The 14,103-nt window shown below is 40.7% G+C and overlaps 1 protein-coding gene across 1 annotated transcript in view; it reads right to left on the reverse strand.

Moving 5' to 3' along the window:
* Positions 1–9,623, reverse strand: part of LOC124158629 (flocculation protein FLO11-like) — a 112,108-nt gene extending 102,485 nt beyond the window's left edge. Inside the window, exon 1 of the mRNA XM_046533818.1 lies at positions 8,265–9,623. Within this exon, the coding sequence (XP_046389774.1) occupies positions 8,265–8,460 (196 nt within the window). The 5' untranslated portion in view covers positions 8,461–9,623. The remainder of the gene's footprint in view (positions 1–8,264) is intronic.
* Between the last annotated feature and the right edge of the window lie 4,480 nt (positions 9,624–14,103).

Raw genomic sequence — 14,103 nt, forward strand, 5'->3', positions numbered from 1 at the left:
TGGAGAGAAACCCGGCGTCGGCATTAGCCTGCTCTAAACGAAAGGCGCCAAGGGGACCACGGCTTAACGTCCCATCCGACGGAAGGAATGCTACGCTTGAAATGTCCTCCACACAACACTCAAGCAGGGATCGGGCGTTCTCTGAAAATTCTCTGCCAACGCCGTGATTTGAACCCGAGCCCTTGGGGTGGGAAGCCAACTCTCCAGCCATCACACCAACCCGATCCCCGGCAGGAGAAATCTCCAGGGAAAAAGATAATTAGATTTTCAATGATAATACTTAGTCGCAGGTCACTAAGGGTGAGTGAAAAAGAGAAAAAATGTGTTCAAAAACCATTTAGAAGAAACCTAGAGCAACAATTCCACAAAATTACGATGACTTGTGAGCTGACCTTACTCCAAGTAACGGAAAGGGTTGTATAACAATGAAAGAAGGGAAATCTAACAGCAACTGAAATTAGAATGCGTCGCTGGCGGCGGAGTGAAGTCCACGGCTGCCAAACTGAAGGTTGCGATATCGAATCACACCTGGTTTAGTTGCCCCTATTCTGAGAATGGGTATTATTCATCGTCCGCTATTGAAATCCCACGATATGAAGGCCTTCAATGTCATTGGTTTGGTCGGTTAAGATAAATTAAAACTGTAAATTAGTAAAAAAAAACATAATCCAACATTCCCTTAAATCACTCTTGTAATTAAAAACAGTGAGCCTTACAATTTAACAAGTATAGTGTGCTATGCGGATCTGGATCTGAAGGATTTTCAATACTGAATGGCTCTAACATTACTCTCTCAGAGTATCTCAAATGCCTTTCTCCGAATGATTTCATCATTTGCTTTCCGAATAAAGAGTTTTGCAAGGCAATTGGGGAGAGAAACAAATTTGCGGAACTAGATATGGAAATAGATGGTGATTATCATCATTAGTGTGGAAACACAGGGTCTCAGAAAAAGATGAAAGTAGATTGAAGATACTTTACGACCGCGAAGAAGTATTTTGAATAATACAGCAGAAAAGATTAAAAACAGGAGAGGCATGATACCCTCACGACTTAGCGCTAAAAAGAAATGATAAGGTATGGAGATTAGCAAGAAAATAAACAAGCTGAAAAAGCGAAAAGGCAATTTCCTCGAAGAAAACTAAATATTAAGGAAAGATTGTACGCAGATTCCAAATCTGAAATCCAGTTCAGTGTCCAAATTTTTCCCCAATAAGGCCTTAAAATTTTCATAACAATGCGGTAACTATGATTTTACAACGATTTCATGAGCTTTATTACTTCAAAAATATAGCGGCAAGATGGAAAACAATTCCCACGCCCTTTGTAAGTGGAAGATTATTTTTTTAAGAATAGGTCCTTCCCTAATTAAAGTCGTAACTTTCCACTCAGAGCTCATAGACCGTAAAGTTGGGAAACGTTTCACATTAGCATTTTAGTAATTATACTTCAGAAGAGAATTCTATCAAAGTAAATGAGGTTTTCTTGGAAAAATTCATATCTTTAGGAATGGGTAGGCAACCCTAAATGCACATGTGGCCTGCAAAGCTCATTCGGGTGGCCAGCACAACAAATAGCAGTCACATAGAGAGTGTTTTCTAGCTTAATCCTGTAGAATTCTAAAATTCCTCGTAATACATTAAAATTCCTGGAAATTTTTCGCAAATGGTTTACTGGGATCTCACGAAATTTAAACCGAAAAACTGGTTTCAATACATTTTGTATTTAATTCTCATCACCCTTCAAGATGACAGAAAATATATTCAACCCGCATGTGAGAGTAAACCATTTGTGGAAAACTATCTTTTAAAAATGGTAATGGAGAAAGATATTTCGTTAAACAATCTACGATCGTGTTTTCATTTGAAATTTAATAGGAATAAATACGAATACGCAAACTACAGTAATTCCGTCCAACCTCCTACCTATATGCGGCCTGCAGTTGGGAAAAGGTTCTCGATCCCTCATAAAATAAATGGTACAATTTCTCTCGTGACGAAGCTTTCTTTAAGAGCAGGGGTCACTTCCGCACACGGGGTGATGTTTTGTTGGTATTCGAAGTCATTGCTTCTTTTTAACTTCTGCAATCGCCTTTAAATTGCCAGGATACATGAAGTAAACGCATTTTTACATTTAGCTCTCTTTCGATCATAAAAATTTTACCTTTAAGTAAAAAATAGCAAAAATTTTCTTATAAGGTGCAGAAAAAAATTGTTTGAAGATTTTCGCAGCATCTTTTAACTACCTTGTATCCTTTAGGGGTAATGTTTTCCACGCACCATTTCCTGGAAAGAACTTACAAGATAGGTACAGGAAATTGTTAAAAATCGTTTATTTTTATGAACCGGGACAGTTACAAGATGAGAGCGCAAGTTTTTAACAAGGCATACATAATACAAAATACCATAGGAGCTGGAGTTACCGCGTCCTCTTAAAAGTCCCTTCCCGATGGCCAAAATTATCCGCTCAGTTGCCATGGAGCCTCTGAGATTTTGCGTCTTCGATAATTGGGTAAAAATCATTATAATTTGAAAGAGATGAGGAGGTCTGTAGAATTTTCTAGGAACCCAAAACTGAGACGTTTTCGATGAAGTCGCGGTGAAAAATACGCGCTAAGACCATTCGGTGGACCGCGGACGGAGCGTTAGGAGAACAATATCCTTGGGCAATGCCGATTGCGAAAAGAGGTTTCCAACAGTGAACATTTCCTCTTCTCATTAGAGGCGGAATGCTACCTTCGCAGAGTCGACTCATTCCTGACCACCGCAAAAAGATGACTATTTTTATCTCAAAGCAAACGCGAGGGATATTGAGGGAGCCGAAACGCTTGAGGTACGCGTGAAAGAAATTATGGGAATGGAACGTCCCATCGTCGTTTCATTGTACCAGTTAGGTACACGGTAGATAAGTGGTTGGTTGGAGGGGGCATTGGCACCTGAGGGAAGGATAGGAATGAAGGCTAGAGAAAAACCCGGTGTCGGAGTTAGCATACTCTTAATGAAAGGCGCCAAAGTGACCTCTACTTGCGTAATCGAAACGGCAAGGCCTGTGCTTGGTATCTAAATGTCGAACATATCACATTTGAATCATTTTGAATCATAAGTTGCGCTTGACCATTGATTATAAATGGTTTTCCGATGAAAATCGTGAGATATACCTTAATATTAAACGGGCACGATAAAATGATGGTCATTTTCGTTAACGTGATGAACAAATATCGAAATTTAAAATTTATCGTGTGAAACGTAGACAAAACATTTGCTTCACTCAGTGAAATTGGGAATTTTTAATTGAAATAGCTCTTCTTGAAACTAGAGCAGGAAATGGCGTTATTGCTTGCTGATCATAAAAGGATGAGCTCAGTAGGTAAAAGGAAGCACGACTTCGACGTCTGATGCAATGGAAAACTTACGATCCTAAAAGTTAGATCTGCTGAAGTATCAAGGTAAAGAGAAGAAAATGATTCACTGCAAGGAACCTACGCAGTGAGAAAATGAACATTAGCACCAAATGTCGCGGAATCCTGAGGTATAAATCCTGTAGACCTTCATGCCAACCAAGCCAGAAAAACTTTGCCACCGGAAGAGCCGTATATCGGTATAGCGGTAAGACGTAATTCATTCGCCAAAGTAAATAAAGTGGAATCAACTCGACAATGAGAAGCATTCATAAAAATAAGCAACATCAAATGTTGTTAGTACACCTTTGAATGCTTTAAGTGATGACGGTAAAATGCAACTTTTAAAAAAAAATATGGTTAGCAGCTACGAATGCAAGAGCTAAGAAAACGTAAAAGCAGTTTCTGCGTCAAAATTCTAAACAAGCAGCACTATTTTCGTCCAATTTTCCACATGGACGGTAAACACGTTTACGAGAAACTCAAGACTTTTAAAGGCATAAGCGGCCTGAAAGAACATGTACGGGAAATAAGGACAGAGGAGAAAAATTAAGATAAAAGGCCTTATTAGATCAGTGTCAAGATCAAATAATTCACCTGCGGCACCGGATTACTATTAAGTTAAAAAAATTGAACCTCGTGTGAAAAGTTTCTGTTATCTAAGCATAGGGAAAGCTACAATTTATTTGAAGTGTACTTACCCCTACAAATGTAACAAGATAAAATTCCGAGTAAAATGATATATCACAGTCGGTTCCTGTGGTGGTCAGCATCAGGATCTTAGCTTCGGAGAGTATTTTTTTTTCAAGTTACTTTTCGATAAAACATTTACATTACCGTTTATAAGTTTTCAGACATAAAGTCAATTCAGGTTACTCGAGTGTCTTGCAAGATGAAACCATTTCAATTTCGCCGAGTCTCTGGGACATTCAACGATGGCCGCAGACAGTGGCGCAGCGAGCGGGGGGGGATTTTGGGGGATTAAACCCCCCCCCCCCCAGAGCTGAGAGAAACTTTTAAGTTTAATCCATTTTACTTCATTTGATTGATATACGTATAGAAGAGTGTAAGGAATAATAAAATATCCCACAGAAAGCCATAAAACTCACCATTTTGAACCATTTATCTAAAAAAAAAACTTCTGGGGGAGGGCCCCCGCACCTCCCGCTTATCCTGGCGGGTATACCACACACCCCAGGTCTAGTTGCTCCTAAGACGGATAATTTCGACAGTAGCCTTAATTCCTAGCTGCGCCCTTGGCCGCAGATAGTTTGCCTACAAGGACCGCGCGATAATGCCTTCACGTTCTTCAACCCTCTTTAAATCCAGCGTGGAGCTCAGATAATCGTGCCCTTTTGCTACTAACTTTACGTCACGTGCTGATTGAAAATATTTGGCAATGATCAAAACTTTCACACACCTCTGCGAAGCAATTGTAAGGCAGTTAAGCATCACAATCAATATTCGGGTTAATAATGAGGATAAGTTAACTCTTGACCGTCCTGAAAATTAAAGAATGGTTCTTCAAAATTGATCTATATACTCAATAATATTGCATTGGCATAAGTAAGGATCATTTCGCTGTATTAATTCTGGTTTGCGTTAAAGTAAGCATACGAAGTAGACATATCCCTCACGCTGTTCATTGCAATTTTTTGCGTAATCTAGTAGTTCCACAGACCGATACGTAACTAACTGGGTTTCAGTTTCCCTCCAATACCGATGCGAAAGTTTTCCTCTTTTCAATGACCTTGACCGAGAAGTTCCCGCTAAATTAAGCTAGAAGAAAGACAGCTCGTCTTGCAGGCAGTAGCGTAATAACTAGGTAACGTTGGTCGATGCTAACTTGATGGGAGCTAAAAGTCCCTCTAAGTTTCCAGGATAATTTCGGAGTATAATTAATTGAAGCTGTGAAAATAAGAGATCTATTGAATTCATATGCCAGGTTGTTCACGAAAAGATGTATATAAATGTACGATTAATCCTCTCAAATTAATTTCACCTATAATTTCAGATGCAAAAAGGAAAGTGATATTAAAAATGATAATGTCACTTTAGTTAAACGGAGCCGTGCCACGCATCGCATCGGCACTACCATTGATTATTAAGTTGCATTGAGAGTGGAATTTATTACACAATTTGCCAAAAAATAACACATAAATTAAACTGAGCCCTTTAAGTAATAATAAATTGCCAAAAGATGCATTTAGTATCCATCGAACTGATTTGGCATACAGTTCCATGGCAGTAACTTTTATGTAGACCGGGGCAGATGCTTACATTATTTCAATTGACAGTCTTTAATTGGGGGAATTCAAGAAGGGAAAAATACAACCTACATGTAATTATTAGCTAATATCTAAATATTTCTCCCTACGTTATGTTTAATTGTAATTAATACAAATAAATTATTTTAAATGCATTAAGATGTATTTAAAATACAAATAATAAATTAAAGAATGCATCTCCCATGGGTTAGAAAAAAAATAATATGCGAGTCTAGTTCAAGCTGAAAATATTCATTGGTACTTTTCAGGAGAGAGCAGCAACCATAGTCTCAATCAAAATTTTAAAAAATGAAACGGAATATGCCACTCATCCACTATAGTAAGGCACAATAAAGTCGGCATTTACATTAGGCAAGTTTACTAATGACACTGATAAGGTCACGCATTGCACTTGCATAAATAGTGCCTGGACCTACTACACGTCTCAGCATTGTGTGAGCAAAGATAAAAAGAATGTATTTACCTGACGACAAGGATATTTAAAACTATCCGACTTAAATGAAATTAATATCTTTTCATTTTTAAATGCGAGTCCTAGAATTAATGGCACAAAAAGCAACAACATATTAGAAAGTCAAATCCTCATGAACAAATAAAATTTATAAATAGCCTTTCTACAAAATAAAGAAATTATTATAATCAAAATCCTGTTAGGCGTCGGAAAATATTAATGAGATAAATTTTACATCAGCCATTCAGTATAAATACTTTCCACTCTTTCTCGACGCTATAGGCGTAGAAAAGGATGGATTCCTTCATATACATCGCGGTCGATACATAACAAATGACGCTGTCACAAACGAAGATCTCCTCTTCTTTCAATAAATTTTTATATACCAAACGAGATTTTGACAACCAGTATGTGATGAAGTTGGTAATGAAACTATCTGAATCAACAATTCTAATAAAAATAGGCAAGAATCGGAAATGCCTAGTTTACAAGCTACCAGTCATCTGTTTCTCAAATTATCGCCAAGTACACTTGGGTTGGTCTACACAAAAAATTTTCCTATCATCCTATTCCCCTCTACACCCTATCCTTACCACAATCATCAAATCTCCTGATCCCTATCTAAAACCCACTCTTACTTAACCCGACACTTCTTTGATGGTTCCCAGCCATCTGGCCGATGTTTTGTTTGAGAATAAATTAAGCACTATTTTGATAATTCAGCAGCGTTACCGTCATTGTACCTCTATTACTTTTCTTCACAGCTGACGTTGAATGTAGCACGTATTTGCTACAAAAATAGCATATCTCTTTCTTTTCGTTGCGTAATGTTTTCAGCATGCATTAAGAATACCATTGTAAATATTTCAATGCTTCTCAAACTTTAAAATTTTTCCTTTAAACGAGTAATTTTCCACGAAAAGAAATAAAATGCGATAGGTTGAGAGGGAGTGATCGTTTTCTTCGATAAATTGAAGACGTCTAAGGGATAGTCTCTTTAAGACTTGGGCACATATCTACAAAAACTTAAATTTTACGAACTATAGCTGCATTGAAGTACTCGTGAGGTGATATTCCGTATTCTAAAATTTGTTTTGAGAAAAAAATTGAAGTAATTAATGAAGAATGACCTCAATATAAAGTTAAACATATCTTTCCGGTTTCTAGTTAGAGCATCTATGGGTACATTTAATTCTTATACTTTAATTTTTGAAATATACTCGTAAAATTTTCGCGTACTTATTTCATTCATTTCCGATTCAAAACAGTGATGATTTGATGATGATTTCTGTAAGAGTCGCTGTTTCTGGAAGCAAAAACGCGGAGGGTGCATGTAACAATTTTTGCGGCGAAAATGTCCAACCGGTTTTTAAAAAATGTAAAAACAGTGTTTCATCGACTTCCAACATGATTTATCGCTTGCAGAGTCAAAGGTAAAATGATAAGGCATTGCTGATTTTTTAGGGCGATAAAACAGGAAAGGCATGATTTCACTTTTAAGCACCATATCGAATAAACCGGTGACTAGGGAGAACTAGGGAGGTTCAAGACAATATTAATGCGATTTACCGTATGATTCATGACGATGGACTGGCGCTGAATAAGTTCTTGTGGCGATTTGATTTCAAAGAATCCATTCGGTTTCACAGTTAAATAACCTATAAGACTCGAAAATGAAAAGGAGGCTTCGTTGATATCCACTGATTTATTTCGTCCGTACGACATGTTTCGAACCATAGAGGTCATTATCAAGTACTTGATTCGACTTGTTTTGATACTTGATAATGACCTCTATGGTTCGAAACATGTCGTACGGACGAAATAAATCAGTGGAAATCAACGAAGTCTCCTTTTCATTTTCGAGTAATAACATCCACATACTTGAGCCTAATACCATTGAACGAACCTATACGACATTTCGTCCGTTCATTACCGTGGCTCTGGGCAGTATGTATGCAACTTAACGATGAGATTCATTGCTTCCAGCATCAAATACTATGAGAATAAATCAGATAACATTTCGGGGGAGGCGATTTAAATGCACTCATGGAGATGTTGATCGCTCAGCCAAGAGGGGAACCACCTCCGGCATAATGGAAGTGGGAGGTCGGTCGTTGAAGTCTCTTACCTCCTGGCAAGTGCGGGGGCGTTGCGCCCTGCCCGAGTCGGCCCTTGAGCGGCACGCCGCCGACCCAGGAGCCACCGCACAGCAGCACCACAGCGAGCACCACGAAGAGCAGCATCGGCGAAGACCCCTGCGGGCGCCCACGCAGGTCGACGCCGCCTACACCCACGCCGTCGGCGGGCCCGCCCCGCGAACACATGGCCCGGCTACCACTCCCAGCTGAGCCCGGGTCGAGGGCAACAACACCTCTCGCTCGGAAGACACTACAGCGATGCGATCAGGTGAATTTTACACCTCACAGTGATTTGGTGGCTGTCTATCAATCCAAGACCTTCTTCAATGATTCGTCCACTCTTCCCCCTCTTTCTCAGCTGGCTAACTCTCAAGCTCTCGTTCCTTGCTGCACTAATAGGATTCCGTTTCACGATTACTGGGACTTTATTCCTCCTGATAATATGGTGTTCTTTCTTTCTCTTGAAAAAGTCACTCTTCCGTCCTCACCTCAGAAACTTACGATAAAATTCATCGCTTTCAGCATCAAATACGATGAGAAGAAATCAGATAACTTTTCGGAGGAGGCGATTTAAAGGTATTTTTGGAGAATTTTTCCAAACGCGTATTCCAAGTGTCAAACGCCCATGTATTAAAGTAATTCCACTTTTGATAAGAATGGGTGGCGTAAATTCAAAGGGCGTAACCGTAAGGTCTAAGTCTACCCCATCCAAAAGAGGGCGCTATTAGATGATCTGCTAGTTGAAGCTTGCGTCAGTCTGTTATGATGAATTTTAACTGAATAGGCAAAACCTCATCTCTTATACCGGCGGGGATTGTTAATCACGAGTTCAGCGAGCACAAATTTCTCACAAAGGGCGCCTACCACAATAAAATTGGCATCACTGGGGGATCTTTGATGACCTCAGAACAGTATACTAAAATGAGCTGTCTCCGTGACACCCTGACCCTTTGACGCTTCCGACAGTCTCTAAAAGTCCTCCGATAACTGGGCTGAAGGCGTCCCGTTCACAGTGATAAGGATTGTCGAAATTCAGTCCGATGGTTAACTCGATCCACAGGCACTCTTTGCAGAGGATCCTCGAATTTATCTTCGAGGGCACAATAAATTTAAGTCCTTATTGCGGTCATCGTGGAGGGCTGCTAAGAAAACTAAATCAACGACGGAGAGACATCAACGCACCACCCTTTTCGGAACCGACGACACACAAGAACATGAAGGCCACACGGCGATACGGAAATGCCTTGGAATCGACCACAAGAGGGCCTGGCTCGGCGAGCGAGGCACGTGGAGTGAGATGGATGAGAGGATAGCTGCGGGGCAGCGCAGCAAACGCGGTGGATGACTTGGAAGACACCAACCGACTGCTGGACTGTGCGAGGATGCGCCGTCTTTTTGTCCCCCCCTTCCCGTTCCCACCGACTCCTCAACCCCCTCCCCTCCCGGCCCGCCCCAACCCCCGCGGAAGGCCGCAAAGGCCTCAAACCCCACCCCCCCACACCTCCCCTCCTCTCCCGCCACCACCTCAGACGTATACTACAGAACGCACGCTTCGTCTCCCTCCACGCCCGGCCCGCGTGGCCTGCGTGCACATGGAGGTCACGCGACCTCCGGGCCCCGGTTCAAAAGGCCCTGACGCCGCGGCGTCTGCGGGCCACGGGCGCAGCCTTCCACTCTGTCCCGTACTAAATTAACCAAGGAGGTGGAAAATGTACTGGAAGCGGCAGGACGGGTCGTGTGAATGGGATTTGAGCGTGCCTTGGGGAGATGAGACCACGCCTCCTTCGACCAAAACATTAAGAGAGTTTCTCGGTGGTGCGCTCAATGGAACGGCGCGGCGTCATTTAATCCATTCCCGTCATTTTTTTCTCAGTCAACGCTCAAAAGATACCCCTTACTCTATTATCTCAGCTCAGGCCCTCAATACCCAAGACGACAATCATGATGCAAGGAAAGAAAGTAGTAGTAAGACAAGCCGTCGGCCAAATCATGAAAACGGGACGATTTAAGACAGCGAGCCCGGAATTTCCTCAGTGAGGCAGGGAGTCAATTGATAGAAATAGGTACGCTGCCCGATGGAATCAAACGCATTCCTCAGCATGATCTCAAATGGAATCGGGTTGATGTGGTGACTTAAGTATTGATTCCCCACCCCGAAGGCCCGGGTTCAAAACCCGAAGGCGATGGAGATTTTCCATAAACTGCCGGACTCCGTGCTTCAGTGCTCTGCAGTGGATACTTTAAGTACAGCACTCCGTCCGTCGGATTGGGCGTAAAGCCGTGGTCCCCTTGGCGCCTTTCGTTAAGAGCAGGCTTATGCCGACGCCGGGTTTCTCTCCACCTTATTATTTCTCTTCACTTCTTTCCTCACCCTTCCATGTGATGCTGATTACCTCAGTTGTCGGTCGCCTCCTGCAATAACAATATCATCGAAATACATTAAAACTTCTCTAAAAAATAATTCATACCAGTATTTCACCAATTCAATTGTAACTGTGCTCGTAGGTTCATAGAATTAAAGATATAAAGAATACTTCAAATTTAAAGGAAATTTCCCTCTTTTCAGCGAATAAAAATGCAGAACCACTGATACTGAAACAGTGGCGCCAACTCCATGGGGTATGAGGGGGCCCGAGCAACGCCACCTAGACTAAGGCCTGAGTGCTGAAGGCTTGACGTCACGAGGCGGAGGCCTAGCGAAGTCTGGAACCTTCTCGTTGCTAGGGAGGCCTAATAATAAATAACGTGATAAGTACATTTAATACGTGTATCCTGCGTGCATGCCTGCTTGTATTAGTGAAGTTTTGCGCGGATTTCGGTGATTTTAATTAAAAAACTTGAAGTGAACGAGTGGATAAGCGGATAATGGTGAATAAGTGCTGTGTACCTCACTGCCGAGGCAATTATGCAGGTGGTGAGAAGGTTTCCGTTTTTCGTTTCCCGGAAGACGACGAGCTGAAGAAGAAATGGATTAGGAGAATTCCGAGGGAGAATTTCATCCCTACGGCATATTCGAGGGTAAGTTGGCAAGGGTATGAACAATATTAATGCCTGGTTGTACAATTAATTAATATTTACGAGTTAATATACGAGGGTTTGGACGAAAATTGAACCGATACTATTTTATGGCCATCCATAATCAATGCATTCGTGCAGGTTGTTGTTAGTTTTTGGAACGTGCACTTGTACGTTATCTCTTATGTTTTCATTCATCTTGTGTAACCAGGCAATTACGAGATATATTTCTGAAATATTGTAGTATTTAGTTTTTCGCTGAAATAACTTAATGCTAATGTTTGTAGAAAGATCTCATAATAGCGCCTAGTTTTTAGTTTATGGAGGTTCTGTATTTGTACACTGTAATCATACAATACTATTTTCCCTTGTACTTTAGGTATGCATTAAGCATTTCCAGGCTCATGATGTTTACTCGGAAACATCCGCCTTTGATGATAAGACTGGCAAGGTAATTGCAGTGAAATTGCCAACTCCCAGACTGAAAGCTGGTGCAGTACCTTCTGTTTTCCTTGGCTGCCCGTCTTACTTGAGTTCGGCTTTATCATCACGTGAGGAACCCGATACGAAGCGACTGAGACTGGATATGAAGCACCTGGAGAGGTGTATTAAAGAGAGTGAAGAAGAGAGAAGGCTCTCCGAGGAAAAGGTGAAGTTTAAGGATTCATGTGGACTTCACAACAAATTGGGAGAATGTGACTGGTTGGGTAATTTTTCCATTGTCAAGAGAGGTGATGAATTGCTTCTCTGCTATATCACAACCAGAAATTAGGGCGAGTGTTTTGGTGGGAAATGATTTGGAAGTCAGAAGCTTTTTAGGCACTGTTTCCTTGAAAACAGTTGGTAAATATAAGTTTCCCATGTATGCTAATGATATGAATGTGCTGAAAGAAATTTTGGATTGGCTAAATGTTTTTTTGATGGGGAATAGACCCAAGGTTGAAAAGTCAGAAATGTGCCTTAAGTTAGAGGTCATTTTGTCTATTTTAGATGTTATGGCAGCAGATGATGAAGTAGGAGTGAAAGTTAACTTTATCATTGAGCAACTGAAGCTTATGATGATGAACAAGTTTACCTATCGTTATAGAAGTGAAACTTTAGTTTTTTCTTGTATATTGCTTACAATTTCTCCTCATGCCTATAAATTTGCTAGGAATTCAGGCATGTTCTCCCTTCCACATCCCACAACCATTCGTCAAGTGTGTTCTAGTCAAAATTTAAGCCCAGTAGCAGATTTATGTAACTCACTTACATATGCCAAAATTGTCTTTCCCAAACTTAAATGCCATAAAAGAAATGTCATCCTCATGATGAATGGAATTCATTTGAAGACATTTGTTGATTACAAAGGGGGTAATGTAGTTGGCTTTAGTCATAACTCTTCCTCAGTTGCCAAAACTGCACATGTTTTCATGATTTCAAGTTTAACGTAACCATTCAAAGAGGTGGTTCACATACTTCCAGTGTCTAATTTTTCTGCTAGGGAATTGCATAATGTAACAAAAAAAATAATCATCACATTGGAGGGTATTGGATACAGAGTGGTGAGCATTGTCTCAGATAACAATGCTATTAATAGGAAAGCAGTTTCAATGTTCGCAGAACCAGAGAAACTAAGCATTGTGTATCCACACCCTTGCGATACAACACGGCCCCTCTTTTTTGTATTTGACTCCGTTCACTTAATCAAATGTGTTAGGAACAATTGGTTAAATCAGAGTAATGGGTAGTCATTCTTATTCCCTGATTTGAATGATGACCGTGCACCAAAATTGACTGCGTCCTTTCAGACTATCAGGGAACTTTATTTTCTTGAGTGTGGTGATATTGTTAGGTTTGGGCATCCACTCACCTTGAAAGCACTCTACCCTTCAAACATAGAGAGACAGAATTTGAAGCTGGCGTTGCAAGTGTTTAATGACTATGTGGTCACAGCCCTTAAGACTTTGGGGAAAGATAAAAATTTGAAGCATCATAATGAAACTGCTGAATTTGTTAAAATAATTTCAGATTGGTGGAAGGTGGTTAATGTAAAGATTCCCAGGAAAGGGATTAGATTAAAAGACCCCTTGCAAACACCTATGGCTTTGGATTCTGAAGGGAGAAAGGTATTGGAGAAAGTGTTCGATTGGGTGCAGAGGTGGGATGGTACCAAGGGTGGGTTGTCAAAAGAAACCCATTCCGCCTTCATGCATACCACACATGCCCTCTGTGAAATGGCATCCTATTGTACGGTGGAGTTAGGAATGGAGTTTATGTTGCCTGGCAAAGTTCAAACCGACTGCCTTGAAGAGCGATTTGGTCTCTACAGGCAGCTTGCTGGCTCTAACTATCACATTTCTATCAGGCAGTTGTACGAGTCAGAGACCAAATTAAGGCTTCAAAACTACTTACCTCTGAAGCTTAAGTCTCAATCATTCAAAAATATATTAGTGGACAGTGCAAATGATGATGATACTGATGATGTACTTGAGCCAAAACAGTCAGTTAATTAGTTGTTACACTACAACATATCTGTGGAGTCTGACGATATAAAGAATGTAAGCAATCCTCTACCTGTGTTAACATACATAGCTGGGTATTGTGTGAGATCATACTTAAAATTGATTAATTGCCCATTTTGTAAATAAATGTTAATGAAGGAAAGAATGTTAGAAGAGGTAGGCAGTGATAATTTGGTGAAGTGCCTTAGTCGAGGTGGTCTTTTTGTGCCTCAGGAAGTTGCTGTGAATGCTGTTGTCCATGTATATGTTGCGATGAATAAAATCATCAGCAGTGATTTAGAAGAATTTCTAAAAGTCAGGCAGAGGAATG

Source organism: Ischnura elegans, chromosome 5 (assembly GCF_921293095.1).
Source record: "Ischnura elegans chromosome 5, ioIscEleg1.1, whole genome shotgun sequence".
NCBI classification, from domain to species: Eukaryota; Metazoa; Arthropoda; class Insecta; order Odonata; family Coenagrionidae; genus Ischnura; species Ischnura elegans.